The sequence below is a fragment of the Anneissia japonica genome, unplaced genomic scaffold (assembly GCF_011630105.1).
Source record: "Anneissia japonica isolate Jap-2015-1 unplaced genomic scaffold, ASM1163010v1 scaffold17136_len74041_cov174, whole genome shotgun sequence".
NCBI lineage: Eukaryota > Metazoa > Echinodermata > Crinoidea > Comatulida > Comatulidae > Anneissia > Anneissia japonica.
This window is the reverse complement of record NW_022749745.1, coordinates 31,950-47,844: the sequence shown is the minus strand read 5'-3', so window position 1 is coordinate 47,844 and position 15,895 is coordinate 31,950. Positions and strand designations below refer to the sequence as shown.

General features: G+C 32.0%; 1 protein-coding gene across 1 annotated transcript; it reads left to right on the top strand.

The window, feature by feature from the left end:
• Window positions 1-2,358: 2,358 nt before the first annotated feature.
• LOC117121147 (HEAT repeat-containing protein 5B-like) lies at window positions 2,359-15,793 on the top strand. Its single transcript, XM_033266248.1, has 10 exons — window positions 2,359-2,446; window positions 8,708-8,907; window positions 9,120-9,331; window positions 9,764-9,872; window positions 10,477-10,626; window positions 12,161-12,317; window positions 12,694-12,858; window positions 13,442-13,692; window positions 14,572-14,836; window positions 15,690-15,793. Exons 1-10 carry the CDS (start codon window positions 2,371-2,373, stop codon window positions 15,791-15,793), a joined length of 1,689 nt encoding a protein of 562 aa, XP_033122139.1. The 5' UTR covers window positions 2,359-2,370.
• Window positions 15,794-15,895: the final 102 nt, after the last annotated feature.

The following is a 15,895-nucleotide window of genomic DNA, read 5'->3' as shown; positions in this document are numbered from 1 at the left end:
GAATATCTTTGTTCGGTTTTAAAAAATCAATGATATGTAAAAAGATTAATGCGCAACTGATATCAAGATTAATTTCAAGAGCTATGTTCAAGAGGAATAATGTTTATAGGAGACTATGCTGTTCAACTATTGTAACCATGATACATAGATATGCAGTCAGAAAACACTGGTTTTTATAAGCCTCATCCTATTAATGTTATTGCCATGAGTGGGTGGTGTAATTTCTCTGCTGTAATGAATTACAATATTTGCTTTGCTATGTGAGATTTTGGTTCAGACTATAAGTATTGGACAAATTCTAGAAAGACCGCATAATTTGGTGAATATTTTCATTGATGATCATCATATCATAGATAATACTTTTTGATTTGTTTCATCTGTTTGTTAGGGCATCCATTTGTTCCTCTGTCTGATATGTGTTTTAATTTTGTTTTTTAAGTGACCATTTTCCATACTTTTTTTGATTTAGCTCTTTGTTAATTGCAATGTTTAATGATCTGAGAAGTATGTATTATTTTTTTTAAATTCTCACAAACTCAAAATACATTTTCTTAAATCCTGATTTCTAAGCCCACTACACATTAGGAATTCAGCTTAGCTTCTGTGATACCACGCAAGCCAGTCAACTTAGCTCTGAATTCAGTTTAGCGGCTAATTGCCTATTTTCAAAAGTGTCATACCTTGATAAAAGCGTAAGTAATGGGAAGAACATTTTGTGAACATCATACTCAAGAACACAATTCCTGCTTGCTTTTTTTTGTTCACATTATTCTTTAATCGGGTCTTTTTCCACTCTAAAAATAAGTGAAGAAATGTAGTCCCAATGTTTACTGTATGTCTACGGTACTACCATTTGAAATTCAATTACTTGATTTTAAAAACTTGCTTTAAAATAATTGTTATTATTATTAATATTTATATTATACGATATCTCAATATTTATTATTATTGTTATACAACATTCGAAGAACTTTATATTCTACTCTGACTGACATTAAATTCGCAATTTTATTATGTGGTATACATTACATTTATTTATTAGCCTCCCCAAGTAGCAAAGCTCCGGGGAGGCTATTGTTCTTACCTATGTTCTTCTTCATGTTGACGTCGTTATTGTCATTGTCAGTCATTTGTTTGTTACTTCAATAACTAATGTTTTGTATCCAAGTGGTTTCAAACTTGGCTGAATGCAAAATGCTAATCAGGTAATTAAGTCTAGTTACCATGATAACTAAAGTTTCGGTAAATCTGATTGGTTTCAAACTTTGCATAATGCAAGATGGTAATAAGAAGAGGGAGCCTATTGTTTTTTGGTACGTGTCTGAATATGCTAGTTGCTCATTTGCATATATTTTACTATTCAGGAAATTTATACTTAAATACTATCATCATAATTCCCAAAGAAAATTTCTAATTTAAGTGAAATTGCAATATTTTGCCGCTGGTGTAGTAAATTGTTTGTTACCACAAATAACTAAAGATTTGTAAGTCTGATTGGTTTCAAGCTTGTACTTATCAATTCAAGCTTGTACTTATCAATTCTCAGAGAAAGATAACGCTGTGGAGAGGCTATGCTTTTACTGCGCAGCGTAAAAGGAGTATTTCTAGTTTATTTATTATTTTATTCATTTCGGAAAGAAAAAAACAGTACAAAATCTGAAGAAATAGCTGAGGAGAAGCAAAAGCATAAAAACGCTGTCACCAGTAATGTGTGCTTCTCCAGCATTAAAAAAACATGAACAAGACAAGAACAATAAAATAGAAACAATAAAATTCAAAATACATCTCTATGACACTTAAAATATTGCTATAAAGAAAGTGTAAACATTTTGATAGAGCAGCCATTAACAAACAATTTCGCGGATCTCACTGGGGATGGAATTCCAGGTTCTGGTAAAGCGGGTAAGAATACAAAATTTAGACATATCGTTGTTAAAATGTAAATGCCTGAATGTGAGGATTTCATGCCGGTGATTAATTTCTAAAAAACTATAAATAATAGAATGTTGGTGGTAAATTACATTCAGTGGAATCAAAATATCTCAATTCTCAAGAATGTGCCCAATTGATAACATACAGTACATGTACAGTAAGATGGTTTCATTGAAATCTATTAAGAAATTACTGCAATTACTCCAGTCATGACGAGTGTAGAAAATCAGTTGTAATAAATACCCGATGAGTCACTCGCTCATGGTACATTTCACAGAAGACGATATTCAAAGATTCAGTACAGAGGATGTGTTGCCTGTGTTAGCTTATTCCGATGTCTGTTAATTTATCCCAGCCTAGCCCATACTGTAGGTACATCCATGTTAATTAAGGCAGATGTGAAGATTTTTCCACAAGGAATATTATCTCTGAATATTAATGATGTTGCACCATAATAGAAGGAGAGTGAAAAACGCAGTCTACTCCCTAATTGATAATGTTCTTTTCCGAGAAGGTAGGATTTAAAATTTTTCAGTATTCAGATGGAGTTTGTAAAATTCAACAACTGTTATGTCTAAAGCGCAACAGATCAAATCAATGGCTAATAATTATTATGCTTTACTTGCTTTACTCCATACGTTTGACTGAATATCTAAATTCTAGCATTCCAAAGGAAGCACCCACCATTTTATAATTAGCTTTAAATTTTCTGAATGGGTGTGTTAGCATTAGGCAGTAAAATTGTGGCTGACAAGCATATCATACCTGCTTTATACAGTATATGAATGAACTATTATTAATAATTATTATTATTATCATCATAGCTGTAGAGGTATTCAAAGCTTGAGTAGGATTTTTTTTGTTATGTTTTTCACACATCTTCTCATAGAAATTGTCTATTGTTTAATAATAACGTTTTTATGACTATAATAATTCTTAAGCATATACAGTAGTTAATCTCTATTGGCTCATGTATGTATTTAGGAATAATTTATAATAGAATATAATGTCCTTGCTTATGATTAAGCTGATTCAGATATATTTATTCAGATAATAATGAATGAATGAATTTAAATTGAAATTAAAACAAATATTTGTAATGACAATGAGAAAAATAGATCAAATCATTATTATTTTGGATCCCTCCTAAAAGTAAAAACCCAACCCTCAGAGAGACCCAAAAAACAAAACATTATATAAAATACAATAAAAAAATTTTAAAAAACTGCCCCTTAAATATTCAGATTTCAGTCTTACTGTAACTGCATAATGGTCTGAAAAATGTGATAGCTATAATAGTGGTCATCTTTTTTTTCAATAAATTTTGATGAGAAACTATTTTATAAAATTATGTATACTGTAGATTAGGCATTATTAATTTGAACTGGTTTTACTGTATATATTTAGCCCTTCTTTTTTTTATTGCTCTTCTGTTAAACTATCAATAAATTTGCTTCAAAGAAATAGTTATGATCTCTATTAAGATTTGAACCCTAAGCATTCAATTGATGGTGGAGATACTCCACGGCATGTTGCACAGCTTAGCTGTTACAGTTTTACACTTCATGTTATTACTAGTCGACCAATTACATATTTAATATCTTTGGCATGAATGGAAATCTTCAAGGATCATCAATCAAAGCTTCATCATCACTGTGGATTTGATTATTCTATTGTAAATCTGGAGATAATGTTATCAATTATGCAAATATTATATCATAATTGATTTAGTACACAATGCATTATCATTCAAAAGACTACATATTGTACAGTATGCACACAGTTGCATTATAATTACACCTTTTGATCTGGAGAATGAGTATTAAGTATAGCTGTAACTTGTCAATGTATCTACAGTAAATTTATTGACTTTGCATTCTAAGGAAAGAAAATCGAAGCAAATCTTGTTTTTTAAATGGTAAATTAATTGTGAATTGACCTAATTTTAATCTAATTGTCTGAAAGTGTACTAATTACTTCTCTCTGTAGTACATACATTTATTTTATCTTCAAAATATTAAAAAATTCACCTTTTTTCTGATATTTTTTGAACTGATTGATGATGAGTTTGCTGTGACATGTTACTATTTACTACAGCAGACATAGGAATTGATTACTACTTTTAAATTTTTTTTCTGAGGAGATCCTTTTATAGTAAACTCAGCATACTTCCAAGATGGAGTATTTATTATTAAGCAATAACTTAATTTTATCTATTAAGGTCGAGAGTTTAATATGGTCGCTTCATAGAATAACAAGAAGCAACTTTTTCATTTTCAAACATCAACAGATTGATGTAAAAAATAAAATGTGTAAAATATACAGTATTCTGCTACTTTCAAAAAAGATGAATTGATAACACTAATTTAAAATAGTTGTAGCATGAAAACTCATAATAAACTGTAATAATTTTTAAAAATATTATTTTACCTTATTTTTGTTCCCTTATTCTTTTTTCAAATTCTTGTCTTTGTTTACTTGTTTTCATATTTTTTTTCTATTTCCTTGTTGATTTGATTCTGTGAACTTGATACAGTGATTGATTAAAGGGTGAATAAATCAATGAAAACTATTCATGAATAAATTATTGTAAGTAGGCCATTAAACTGAACAAACATGTAAATATGGATTCTGTAGGATCTTTCACCTACTGTATTTCCACACAGTTAAAATGACATAACATATTGGTATGTCAATATCGGTAGGTCGATAATAAAATTAATTATTGTATTAGGGTAATTAAATGTACAAACATGTAAATATGGATTCTATAGGATCTTTCACCTACTGTATTTCCACCTAGTTAAAATGACATTATAAAATAAATTATTGTATTATGCTAATTAAATGTACAAACATGTAAATATGGATTCAATAGGATCTTTCACCTACTGTATTTGTATTTCCACCCAGTTAAAATTACATAATATATTGATAGGTAAATATCAGTGAGTCAATAATAAAATAAATTATTGTATTAGGGTAATTAAATGTACAAACATGTAAATATGGATTCTATAGGATCTTTCACCTACTGTATTTCCACCTAGTTAAAATGACATTATAAAATAAATTATTGTATTATGCTAATTAAATGTACAAACATGTAAATATGGATTCAATAGGATCTTTCACCTACTGTATTTGTATTTCCACCCAGTTAAAATTACATAATATATTGATAGGTAAATATCAGTGAGTCAATAATAAAATAAATTATTGTATTAGGGTAATTAAATGTACAAACATGTAAATATGGATTCTATAGGATCTTTCACCTACTGTATTTCCACCTAGTTAAAATGACATTATAAAATAAATTATTGTATTATGCTAATTAAATGTACAAACATGTAAATATGGATTCAATAGGATCTTTCACCTACTGTATTTGTATTTCCACCCAGTTAAAATTACATAATATATTGATAGGTAAATATCAGTGAGTCAATAATAAAATAAATTATTGTATTAGGGTAATTAAATGTTCAAGCATGTATGGATTCTATAAAATCTTTCACCTACTGTATTTCTACCTAGATACAATGACATGTACAGTAGGTCAGTAATGTAATAATTCCTGTCCTCGATGGCATTTTTTTTTATGCTGTCCTGATTTTTTTTCCTAAATCAATAAAGATTTGAATAATATAGAATATTGGTATAATTTAATTTAGTCTAGTCCATCGTCCATTCTATACAGTCTTTTGTGCAATGTTTGCCTAACTGCATGTCTGAATCTGAATATTTCAGTTATAAATGGAGCTTTTTATCTTGTTGCTTCAACACTTTAAAAAATTATTTTCTCATAGTGAACAAAATCAATAGGAGACAGTTCATAGATGGAATATCTTTGGATTTGCAAGAAAGGGATCAACTCAAATCAAAGGGACCACCTCAACACAGAATATTGGATTATAAATGCAGCAGCATAAGTAGGGGGGTGCGCACAGCCCAAGTAGAAGTTTTAGCTCTAGTCACCTTATTTCCCTACTAAAAGTTTGCAGAACACAAAAAATTAATTAATTAAAATCAGTTCATATAAAATTTATTGTTATTGCTAAATCCTCTTATTTCCCATAACATTGAGCTATCTAAGTCTCAATGAAGCCAAGACAGAAATTATTCATTTCCAGTCCCAAGTTTTCCAAATCTCTACCTATCAAGGAAATTCTCATTGGTGACTGTTTAAACATGGTTAAGACACAAGTTACAAGCTTAGAAGTCACTTTAGATTCAAATGTGCTGCATTCTTGTAACTCCATCTTATACGGATTACCAAAATCTGATACAAAATACGACTGGATGCATTTTTACTGCATGAACAATCAGAGAACTATCTTTAAGATCCTGCTGACTACCTACAAGGCCCTGTGTTCAAAATATCCAGCCTACATAGATGAACTGATTACATTTTTTATTGCCCTCCTAGGCAATTAAGATCTTCCACTCAAAAAAACTCCCAGTTCCTAAATATAACACTGTTAATTATGGCAACCGATCATTTACTTTTTCATCTGTATATTTATGAAACGTAATAAAAATTAAAAATTCAAATACAGTTGAAATTTTAAGAAGTTCCTTAAAAAAGATGTTTTTGAAACAAATTTTTTGCCTCTTGTTCAGCTGTTTAGCCATTCAGCAGTCTTGTTCTCACATCTTATTTATGTATTAAAATATAGGAGGCTAGCTAGATATCATTTTCTCTAAAACTCCTGTGAGTACTGTTGAAGCGAGGCCCCTAACATTTGGGACTTCAAAGTGCTGGCGAACAGAGCAGTGAAAATAATTCTTCTGCCATATTTGCTGTTTTATTTACTACTGTAGTTTTATTTTGTAGTATTAGGATAATAGATCAATAATAATATGTAGGTTTTTATGAAGCACTCTATACAACTTAATCTCAGAGCGCATTTCCACAGTATTCCAGTCATTGGATCGATGCCTATGGGGTAAATTCCACAGTTTGCTGCTTGAAATATATCAGCACATTTCCACTCCTGGGTGGAAAGAAGCAATGCAGATAACGTGCATATTTTAAGGTTATGTTTCTTTTTGTTTATATAAAGTGCATAGAGGCAACTTTCTTAGTAGGTAGTAGTTCTCTCCTTAAAATGTTGTGACTATTGATTTTCACAATTTTATTAATGATTACTAGAGTTTGGAACATGGAAGAATCATAAAATTAAGCCACTAACAGTATGCAGCTATTCTGTGCTTCTTAGTCATTCCTTAAGCAAACCTAATTAATTGGCGTTCAGTAGATTCTCAAAGTACTTGACTTTTACAACATAATTGGACTAAACTTGTACTAATACTAATACTTAAATCTAAATGCTTAGAATTTTTTGTATTTTTAAATGTTTATGTTTATTGGTTAATTTCATTAATTTAAAAAAAAAAATTTTTTTTCATTTCAACAGACCAACAGCAAATCATCGCCACTAACAGGCTGGTAAAATATATAAAATTTAAATATATCAAATATACAGACGAAAGAATACAAACATCTCACCTATTCAAATGATTAATAATAATAGAAAGAAATATAGGCAAACTATTGTGAAAAATGTCAATATTAGTAGTTAAAATAAGAGAATTATATTGGCTTATAATTTTATAATGGCTTATAATGGTAATGTTTTTATAATTACAAAAATATGTGTCTAACTTTTGTTTTTTGTGGTGTTGTGAATTTGGTTTTTCTTTCTTGTTTTGATGTAATTGTAAATCTCTATTTTGATTAGTTTTTGGACATCTTACACTTACAAAATGCTTCACATTTTTGATATCTTTTTTTGACTGAATAATAATGTATATTACAGTATAATGATAAGGATAATTTTGCTATTACAGTAAAATTTTGTCAATATCAAAAGGTGTGGAGCTGTGTGTTATAGGGAGTGGGTTTAGGTGCTTGCTATCGTCACAACTGAAACAACTTCACTTTCAAACCTCAATAAAGAGAATCTCATAAAGAGACGGTTAGGGGAATGATGCCCCCTTCCCAATCCTCATGAAGACTTCATTATACAGCAGCGCTAGCATCCACTCTCATAAACAAGTAGCGCTGGCCCCAATCAGCCTTGCTAGATGGATCACCCTCGTTAAATATGCTTTTAGAAAACCATTATGTGCAGTTACATACGGAAATGGCTTATTACTAAAATAGCTTATTACTGAAATGTATGCTGAGCAGACACTATTGCTATGGCAACGAAGATGTCTTGAGCTAGTACCACATCCTTGATACAGGATGCAAATTATGAAGTAATTAGTTCTCAATTGATTTTCATTGAAAATGTTCTTATAAATCCATGTTAATGTGGCTCACCCACAAACTGACAACTAATTATCTTAGAGCCCACATTAACATTGTAAACCTCTTAAAATGTTGAATAACTTAAGTTCTCACTACTTGGTTAGCTGTGACGTAATGCTTGCCGTATTTGTATTATCATGTAACTACCTGCATTAGTCTTTGATAGCATAGCAACTACATGGCTTACAACTCATTTTCAATAAAGGAACCACACTATATCTGTAATGTATATTTAATAAATAAATAAATAATTTTTTATATAACACTTGTTTAAATAAATGATGATAATAATTTGTATTTAAATGTTAAATAATATTGTCAATACAAAAATTAGTATTATTTTTATTATGATTATGTTGTCTGTTTATTTCATATTACTGTTTCAGTAGAGGTATTTACGATTTTACCATCCAATATCAATGTCCTTATTTACTATTTAATTGAATGTTGCAGGTTCCACCACGGGTAGCAAACAGAGCGTGCCTAATAATCAGTCTAATGATATTGAGGACGAGCAGCAAACCGCCATGGAGCTTTCACATAGTCTACTTCTGAACGAGGAAGCGTTATCCCAAATAGCCGACTCGAAGAAGTCAATCTTTGTTTACGAATGGCTACGATTTTTAGATAAGGTCCTAGCTGCTGCACAAAAGGTATTTATTTTGATTTATTTGGTTTGATTTATTTCTTAGTAAAAGGTTGGAAAATCAATGAAAACTGAAAAGTTTCTTCCATGTCTCATTGGAAAATCATAACTTACTTGATTCTTTTAATTTAATTTTTAAATGGTTTGAGGTTGTGCCATTGTTTGCTATCAGGTATCCAACTCTGAACAATAGTTCCATATTTTTACTTTTATCTACAGTCTGATATCAAAGAGCAGCAGAAAACATTGGTGAAACAACTACGATGTCAGGTCTTAGAGTCACATGGACCACCATCCCGTCTTCTTCTGGGCAAGTGTTTTGCCAACATTTACAGTATTGGGGACACTTTCTCCATGTTTGAGACCGTCAATTTCTGCAATGACATAATCAAGAGTAAAGATGATTCACCAAGTTACCTTCCAACAAGACTGTAAGTCACAGCTATTATTTACTCTAACACCCATTCACGATCACTCTCACTTATTTAGTCTATGAATTCATGTACTCATTTTTAGTCCACTCTTTCTTTACTTATACTAAAGTCTCTGATCCATTCTCTCAATCACCCACTAATTTGTTCATTATAATCTTACTCATCCACTTAATTATTCATTTACTATTTATTCACTCTTTCATTCTTATAATTACTTTTTTTCTTAATAAATCACATTCACTGATTCATACTTTGGTTATAAATACAGTATATAGTATATTGTGTCCCTATATATACATTATTCATTAGTATCTTTTAAAAGTCTACATACATATTTGTTTTTGTAAAACTATAATTTATATTCAATTTAAGTCATTTACATTTTGATGTAATATGGTCAAAGGTTTAAAATGGTTGTTATGCTTATAGTGCAGCAGTGGCAGTGATTGGGGCAATGTATGAGAAGCTTGGTAGAGTGGTTGGCAGCAGTTTTATGGAGACCATTCAAAATCTGATAAAAGCCCTAAAGAATGCAGAGGTATGTACCTTGTTGAAGCAAGTTGAATTATCAATTAAGGGTAGATTCATTTAAGCCCTTTGAAATTGAAACTATGTCTAATAAAAAAAATAAGATTGCAAGAGTGTTTATAAACAGAGTGACCTTAGAAGTTTTATCAAGCTGTAATTGATTGTGGATCCTAGAATTATGATTTTATTTGGAATCATTAAAAAAAAAAGGTATAGATTAGTACAAAAGCTAGCTTTAACATAAAAAAAATATTGGTATTAAGATTTGGGTTATTAAATATGCAGTCACAAATATTTGGATATTGAAAATTAACATTTTTTTAAATATGTGAAAATTAGTACTGTAAATCTTTACTTGGTTTTAAAATAAGAATTTTACAATGAATTAGTAAATATTTACTTGGTTTTAAATTAAGAATTCTACAATCAATTAGTAAATCTTTACTTGGTTTTAAATTAAGAATTCTACAATCAATTAGTAAATCTGTTTTGGTCTCCTATTGAAAATGGAGCTCCATATCAAATACATCTAACTAAATATTTCCTTCTCATAATATAAATAAAAATAAGTGTAAAGGAAATGTTTATTGATTGTTTTTTTTTCTCTCCAACAGTCAACAGGACGGTGTGAAATTATGTTATGTCTTGAGCAGATCCTACAAGGCCTAGGTTCAGCAGGCCAGTCTTGTCATAAGGACATCTACAAAGCAGCCAGGGCAGCACTACAAGATAGGACAATGGCTGTCAGATGCGCTGCAGCTAAGGTACGAAATATAGTCAGGACTGCTACACTGGCCTACATTGAAATGTGGTATCCAGTAGGTAAGAAACATATTCAGGGCTGCTACACTGGCCTACACTGAAATGTGGTATCCAGTAGTTAAGAAACATATTCAGGGCTGCTACACTGGCCTGCATTTAAATGTGGTATCCAGTAGGTAAGAGACATAGGACAATGCTGCTACACTGGCCTACATTGAAATGTGGTATCCAGTAGGTAAGAAAAATAGGTCAGGGCTACTACACTGGCCTGCATTGAAATGTGGTATCCAGTAGGTAAGAAACATAGGCAGGGCTGCTACACTGGCCTGCATTAATGTGGTGTCCAGTAGTTAAGAAACTTAGTCAGGGCTGCTACACTGGCCTGCATTGAACTATGGTATCCAGTAGGTAAGAAATATAGGTCAGGGCTGCTACACTGGCCTGCACTGAAATGTGGTATCCAGTAGTTAAGAAACATAGGTCAGGGCTACTACACTGGCTTGCATTGAAATGTGGTATCCAGTAGGTAAGAAACATAGGTCAGGGCTGCTACACTGGCCTGCATTGAAATGTGGTATCCAGTAGGTAAGAAACATAGGCAGGGCTGCTACACTGGCCTGCATTGAACTGTGGTATCCAGTAGGGAAGAAACATAGGTCAGGGCTACTACACTGGCCTGCATTGAAATGTGGTATCCAGTAGGTAAGAAACATAGGTCAGGGCTACTACACTGGCCTGCATTGAAATGTGGTATCCAGTAGTTAAGAAACTTAGTCAGGGCTGCTACACTGGCCTACATTGAAATGTGGTATCCAGTAGTTAAGAGACATAGGACAGTGCTGCTACACTGGCCTGCATTGAAATGTGGTATCCAGTAGTTAAGAAACATAGCCAGGGCTGCTACACTGGCCAGCACTGAACTGTGGTATCCAGTAGTTGAGAAACTAAGATATGCCTATGCCCAAGTCAAGCTAAAAGTGAACTCTAATTACTTAATTTTCTCTTTTTGGTGTTTGTTGGTTTGTGAAGTGGGGGCAGGGTTTGGGGGTGGGTGTTTTCCTATTTCTGATCAAATTTTTTGTGTACTTTTTTTATTTGTTTGTGTGATTGTTTAATATTTACAATAATTATTATGCTGGTAATTGTAATTAAAATTATTGTAGTTATTATTATTGTTGTTATAATAATAATAATAATAATAATAATAATAATAATAATAATACTAAAAATAACAATAATAATATAAGTAATGAACATATTTTAATTGTTAATTATTTTTGTATTTTCACTCTTATATATATATATATATATATATATTTTTATAATGTATTTATACTGCTAGTCCATGTTTCCCCCATTGCTTGGAGAGCCACTCTTTTGGTAATCCTGCCGGCTCTTGGGGGAAACATGGATTACCTTTTCATATTTTTTGAATATTTTACTGTATTGTAAAAAAGGCGAAATAAATGAAATAAATGAAATGAAATAAGTATTAAGTCTTATTATATTCTTATAAAAATTTTTTTTCTTAAATAGTGTTTACTAGAGTTACATAAAGAGGCTGTGTTTATGTATACGACTGAACTGGAGACAGTTGTGTCATTTTGTTACCGGGCCTTTGATGGTTCAAACTATGATGTCAGAAGTGCAGTTGCTAAGTTACTTGGAGTATTGCTTGCCACAACACAAACATGTACTGAATTACATCGATCACTTGGAAATTGTGTCATTTATTTATTTCCAATATATTTTCAAATTACCTGGTAGTGTTTACCTTATAAATAAAAAATGAAAGAATGCAATTCTGTAGCTAACTCCTTAGGGGACCTAGACATCAATTACGGCAGTGATACCTAATGTACAGATTGCCACCCCACTTACCATTTATCTGATTAGCTCAAGATGAACCATATCTGTTATGTTTTTAGCTTAACACAGATAGTCATGCAAGAGACAAATACACCAGATTGTGGAACAGAGTCCTTTACCAAACACTTGGTTTCAAGATATATGAAACATTATTAATAACAAATGAATTAGCTTGTCAATGGGTTAAATTATAACTATAAATTGTGTTGCAGGCGATAACCCAGCTGAGGGTGCTGCTGAAAACAGACCCTCTATTGATGTCACCAACACTCAACACGTTTTGATCAGTGCTCTGCAAGAATTGGGAAGCCTAGTCAAAGGCCTGTCTACTTGTGCAGCACCTCTTCTTACAGACACATCTAACAGTAAAGTCATTTAAATTTTTTGATGATACATACTTTGTTTATTTTTCATTTATTCATTCTGTATACAGTAAAATGCTGCTGTTCTCCCAGAGAACCCAGTGTACATAAAACATAAAAAAAATCACATGAATAACAACACAAAAAACATTGAAATGGAAGAATAGGAAAATATTCCAATGTGGTATTGGCTACATGCATTTCAAATTGCTACCCATTTTTTTTTTTGACTACAACAAATTAAAAAAGCGTTATCAATTACAGCTCTACTGTCGTATCCCTTGTATGTCTGCATTTTCAAGTTAAAAAATATGTGCAAGTCATAAATAATAGATAGATGATTGAATGAATGGAGAAATGAATGTATGAATTAATAAATAAGTGAATGAAAAGAGGAGAATGAAGCTGGAAAAGAACACTGTAAAATGTAGATATTTTATCTGAATATTCATGATTCTATCAGAGTGGCAAAATTTTAATTGTGTTTTAGAACATATATACTGTATATGGTTAATTTTATAAAATGTTTACTGGATATGTATGTCTCTAGATTTAGTCTGGCTCATACACAGATTCTTCTCCTTAGATATTTGTGACACAGTGGCATCAGTACTTCTGCATCCAAGTCATTCAGCCCGCTTAGCAGCAGCGTGGTGTCTGCGTTGCATTGCAACTGCCCTTCCGTCTCAATTATCACCTCTTCTTGATCGCTGCATCGACAATTTACAGCATCTTAAGGGGTCCCCAGAAGCAGTGTCTGGTTATAGTGGTGCTATTACTGCCCTTTTAGGAGGAGTAAGAGAATGCCCATTAGGCTTACCTCATTCCAAGGGGAAGGTGAGTTATGTCAAGAGTGCTTATAGAGTACTACAGTGTTACGTCACAATGCCACATGATACTACTCTGTTGCTATCGTTGCAAAATGCATTCAACCGGACGCCATTTTCTCCACTAACAAAATATTGATCCCAATTTCTAACGTAATTATTAAGATCATGTATCATACGTTTTCTTTGTAATTTTAATTGATGATTAAATGTGTGTTCGATAACTAATATAATGCGAGCTTTTGTGTTTTTAGTACATTTTGATGGTAAAATATTAGATTTTAAAATGCCTGTTCCAAGTCATTCAGGTACAGTAACCAACGTCTGTTGGCAACAGAGAGCGCCAACTGGCGTCGTGACGACATGACTGTGGTACTCTATAATTTATGTATCTCTTACTGAAATAAGTAGCATGTTCTCTATTACTGAAAATATGGGCTTAGCTTTTAATGGGTTTCGTGAAACATTAATTTCACATCCTTATAAATTGGTAGTAGTCCTAGACTACTCTGGCCTTGGTTTTGAGGCCTAGGCATTAGGATACTCAGAGCAGAGGGCAGAGCTAGATCTTGATAACCTAGTAAGTCCTGTAGGCTCATTATTGCATTTCCAGTTAACAGGTATAAGCACCCCCCCCCCTTCCCACCCACAATGAAACTCCAATTGTGTGTACATGAGGTGGGCCTATATTCAGAAAACTAGATATAAATGAATATGTAGCATTGCTATGAATGTTAATATTATTGCAAATATTGAACCATTGAATTCACACGTAAAACATCCTATTTTTTTGTAGTTGATTTTGACATATTGGAAACCAATCTAATTCTAGACCACTTCCATATTTAAAAACAACATTCTTGACTAAAAATGTTATGTTTCTATATAGGCAATATTCAATGTTGCAGAGGACCTGCTGAGGACAGCTGCCCAGAACAGTAGAATGTCACTTCACCGTACACAGGCTGGCTGGCTTATCCTAGCTGGGGTCATGACCCTCGGTAGCCCTGTCATTAGAAATCACTTGCCCAAGTTGTTGCTCCTGTGGCGAAATGCTTTTCCCCGTTCGTCTAAAGAGTTGGAGTCTGAAAAGGCACGTGGCGATGCGTTCACCTGGCAGGTAACTCTAGAAGGTCGTGCAGGTGCTTTGTGTGGTAAGCTATAATACATTATCATAGTACTACATAAGTCCAGTATTCCAAGCTTTCCATCCCTGTGATTGGTTGTGTTGCAGAGGTAGTCTTATTTATTCTGCATTACATTTTAAAAAAGTGAACATGAGCATGTGAGAAAATCAATTACATTAAAAATAAGTTTCTTGAGCCAAGGATATTGAAAATGTATTTATTTATTTATTTTTATTTTATTTCTGTATATTTGAATACAAGTTATGACCATATTCTATATTATAACTACAAGATTAAGGCATTCTATTGTTTGCAATTTTGGTGTTGGATGTGGTTGAAATACAAGTACAAATGATGATAGAGAAATTACGTATACAATATTTTTGAATAACATGAATTTGTATTTCTTTTTTTTTATTTAAACCAGCTTTTTAAATATAGACTCCTGGAGCTCTTTGTTGCTATAGAGCTGTTATCAACTGGTACTCATAAAATACATTAAAAATCAAAATGTATTAATAAGATTAAAATTAAGCAAAAACAAGCAGAAATACTGATTTTCAAGTTGACAAACAATATCATATGCTGCAGAATGTTGATCTGATTATTCATCACCACCACCAATATTAGTATATGGCAGCATCACTAAGCACTAACTTGAGTATGAGGGAAGGGATGGGCACCAACACTAGCTAACTCAGAATTAACACAATACATTTGTGCATCTCTAATATTTGCATGTCCATTTCATTTGATTTTATTATGAAAAAAAGTTCATACATGTTTAAAAAAAATGTCAACATTAGATCTAAAACTATGCCAGATAGGATATGTAAGGTACTTCTAGACAGCATTTCAACTTCGTGTGTTTTTTCTTTAGCAATGGAGAGTTTCATAGAACACTGCAAAGAGTTAGTTACAGAAGACGTTATTAGGAGGTTGATGACCCCTCTGGAATGTGCAATGACAATGCTTGCAGAGTAAGTAGCTAGAAATTTACCACCAACAAATGTCGCCTCCTCAACATTTGTTGTCTCATCAACATTTGACGCCTCATCAACATTTGCTGCCTTGTCAACATATGTT